The sequence below is a fragment of the Oncorhynchus nerka genome, linkage group LG9b (assembly GCF_034236695.1).
Source record: "Oncorhynchus nerka isolate Pitt River linkage group LG9b, Oner_Uvic_2.0, whole genome shotgun sequence".
In the NCBI taxonomy this organism is placed as follows: Eukaryota; Metazoa; Chordata; class Actinopteri; order Salmoniformes; family Salmonidae; genus Oncorhynchus; species Oncorhynchus nerka.
Window position 1 is genome coordinate 49909672 of NC_088424.1, and position 3728 is coordinate 49913399.

The window sequence follows — 3728 nt, forward strand, 5'->3', positions numbered from 1 at the left end:
CAGACTATGTATCCGTAGTTCTAGACAGACTATGTATCCGTAGTTCTAGACAGACAATGTATCCCTTCTAGACAGACAATGTATCCCTTCTAGACAGACAATGTATCCCTTCTAGACAGACAATGTATCCGCAGTTCTAGACAGACAATGTATCCGCAGTTCTAGACAGACAATGTATCCGCAGTTCTAGACAGACAATGTATCCGCAGTTCTAGACAGACAATGTATCCGCAGTTCTAGACAGACAATGTATCCGCAGTTCTAGACAGACAATGTATCCGCAGTTCTAGACAGACAATGTATCCGCAGTTCTAGACAGACGATGTATCCCTTCTAGACAGACGATGTATCCCTTCTAGACAGACGATGTATCCGCAGTTCTAGACAGACGACGTATCCGCAGTTCTAGACAGACGATGTATCCGCAGTTCTAGACAGACGATGTATCCGCAGTTCTAGACAGACGATGTATCCCTTCTAGACAGACGATGTATCCCTTCTAGACAGACTATGTATCCCTTCTAGACAGACAATGTATCCCTTCTAGACAGACAATGTATCCCTTCTAGACAGACAATGTATCCCTTCTAGACAGACAATGTATCCCTTCTAGACAGACAATGTATCCGCAGTTCTAGACAGACGATGTATCCGCAGTTCTAGACAGACGATGTATCTGCAGTTCTAGACAGACGATGTATCCCTTCTAGACAGACGATGTATCCCTTCTAGACAGACAATGTATCCGCAGTTCTAGACAGACAATGTATCCGCAGTTCTAGACAGACGACGTATCCGCAGTTCTAGACAGACAATGTATCCGCAGTTCTAGACAGACAATGTATCCGCAGTTCTAGACAGACGACGTATCTGCAGTTCTAGACAGACGATGTATCCGCAGTTCTAGATCTATATTGTCTGTCTTTGTGACACATTCAGGGTCTGTTTCTGAACCTCTCGTTCTGTGGCCCGACTCTGGTCCCTGGGATGTTCTGGACTGGTCCCTCAGGTTTTTAACTGACACTGATTTAGTCACTTCTCTTAGCCTAGTTTCTGGAGGCCTACACGGTCCTAGTTTCTGGAGGCCTACACGGTCCTAGTTTCTGGAGGCCTACACGGTCCTAGTTTCTGGAGGCCTACACGGTCCTAGTTTCTGGAGGCCTACACGGTCCTAGTTTCTGGAGGCCTACACGGTCCTAGTTTCTGGAGGCCTACACGGTCCTATTTTCTGGAGGTCCTATTTTCTGGAGGCCTACAGATTGGAGATAATATATTGCCGGTCACTTGTCGGTCCTCACGGTTTGTGCTCAAGCCTGATTGAGTTAAATCCTCCACACAGGGAGGATTTAGAACGGATACATTGTCTGTCTAGAACTACGGATACATAGTCTGTCTAGAACGGATACATAGTCTGTCTAGAACTACGGATACATAGTCTGTCTAGAACTACGGATACATAGTCTGTCTAGAACTACGGATACATAGTCTGTCTAGAACTACGGATACATTGTCTGTCTAGAACGGAAACATAGTCTGTCTAGAACGGAAACATAGTCTGTCTAGAACGGAAACATAGTCTGTCTAGAACATAGGGTCTCTAGAACGGAAACATTGTCTGTCTAGAACGGAAACATAGTCTGTCTAGAACGGAAACATAGTCTGTCTAGAACTACGGATACATAGTCTGTCTAGAACTACGGATACATAGTCTGTCTAGAACGGAAACATAGTCTGTCTAGAACGGAAACATAGTCTGTCTAGAACGGAAACATAGTCTGTCTAGAACTACGGATACATAGTCTGTCTAGAACGGAAACATAGTCTGTCTAGAACGGAAACATAGTCTGTCTAGAACTACGGATACATAGTCTGTCTAGAACGGAAACATTGTCTGTCTAGAAGGGATACATTGTCTGTCTAGAACGGAAACATAGTCTGTCTAGAACGGAAACATAGTCTGTCTAGAACTACGGATACATAGTCTGTCTAGAACTACGGAAACATAGTCTGTCTAGAACGGATACATTGTCTGTCTAGAACGGATACATTGTCTGTCTAGAACGGATACATTGTCTGTCTAGAACGGATACATTGTCTGTCTAGAACGGATACATTGTCTTCGCCTCACACTAAATCCCAGGATATTTGAAACGTAAATTGATAATTACGCTGGATTTATTGGTTATAAAGTAAGTTAAAAGTAGTAGACAGATTATATTTATTTGCGCATTTTATGACAGAATACTGAAAGCCACTTTTGTGTTCCTCTGGTACAAGGTAGCTAAGCAACAACACTTCTGACAAGGCATCGGGTACAGTTTACTAGGGCCCTCAGTAACATCTAGTGTCGCTGATGGACAGGGCTTCAGTAACACTACTAGTTCTCAGTGCTGTCTGTCGGTTTGACACATTCATGTCAACAACAACCTCAAGGTTTTAAAACCATGACAGTGTTGTCCCCTTGTAGTTTACCAACTTCTTTACAAAAACTTATCGTAAAAAATCATCTATGCTGGTGACTACAGGGGGACAGATAAATGTTTATACAGGTAAACGATGAGCTAGGTCGGTTTTGTCAAGTCATGTAGTTAGTGTAAACATTGCTTGCTAACTAGCCGAGGGTTTTGGCTAGCAAAGGAGGCTAACGATATCTGGCCATTCCTTACCAACGGTTGATTTACATGCTTCGCAGAAGGTGTCGTCGGTAAACCTCTCCATTAGACTGGTTTTGCCTACTCCACGGGAGCCAATGATAATGATCTGAAGTTTATAATCGGCGGGTCTGGGCGGCATCTTCCTGCGGCGAGACTGTGCCCCCAGAGCCGGGGAAGCATTCGCTGATCCACCACCGGCCCTCCGTTGGATTTCATACCGTGAATCCATCAATAATTCCACATTTGAACACCTAGACACGTTTATAAAAGAGAAAATAACGATGTAGGCCCTACTTTTAGTAATTTTTCCTTTTGTCTTTGAGTTAGTTCGGGAAAGTTTCCAAATTGTTCAGCTGCTTGTCAAGCGAATCAAGGGCTGCGTTCAGTACGTTTTTACGTTCTGAAACTTTTAATTGAACTGAAATGCCGGTGTACCGACCGACCGGTTGATTAACGGGGAAGGGTTATGGGTAGGGGAACCCTGTCAGTATGGCCAGTCGCCACACCACCAAACGGTAGCAAACATAACCCTTCCTTAGTTAGTTGGCTTAAGTCGTACAATGCCGTTTTGGGGAAACGTGTCGTTCAGTACAAACCGTTCTGCAACGTAGCAAACGTTCAAGCGAACTGAACGCACCTCTGGTAGCTTTTTTCATTACGTCACCGCAGGGTCTTAGTTATCTGGGATCCTTGGGATGTCCTTACCACACATTGATTTTTTATTTAACTAGGCAAGTCAGTTAAGAACATATTTTTGTTTACAATGACGGCCTACACCGGTCAAACCCGGACGACGCTGGGCCAATTGTGCGCCGCACTGTGGGACTCCCAATCACGGCCGGTTGTGATACAGCCTGGAATCGAACCATGGTCTGTAGTGACGCCTCTAGCCCTGAGATGAAGCGTCACTCGGGAGCCCAAAATAGGTTACGGCAACGTTTCCACAAACTCGGTGTTAGTTTTGTTTTTAGCCCTAACACTACACAGCTGATTCAGATTATCAAAGCTTGACGATTAGTTGATTATTTCAACCAGCTGTGTAGTGGTAGGGCAAAAACCAAAAGGTGCATCCCC

General features: G+C 44.4%; 1 protein-coding gene across 1 annotated transcript in view; it reads right to left on the reverse strand.

Annotated features, from left to right (window-relative positions):
• LOC115126278 (ras-related protein Rab-12) overlaps window positions 1-3270 on the reverse strand; it is a 21575-nt gene extending 18305 nt beyond the window's left edge. Inside the window, exon 1 of the mRNA XM_065013809.1 lies at window positions 2667-3270. Within this exon, the coding sequence (XP_064869881.1) occupies window positions 2667-2883 (217 nt within the window). The 5' untranslated portion in view covers window positions 2884-3270. The remainder of the gene's footprint in view (window positions 1-2666) is intronic.
• Window positions 3271-3728: the final 458 nt, after the last annotated feature.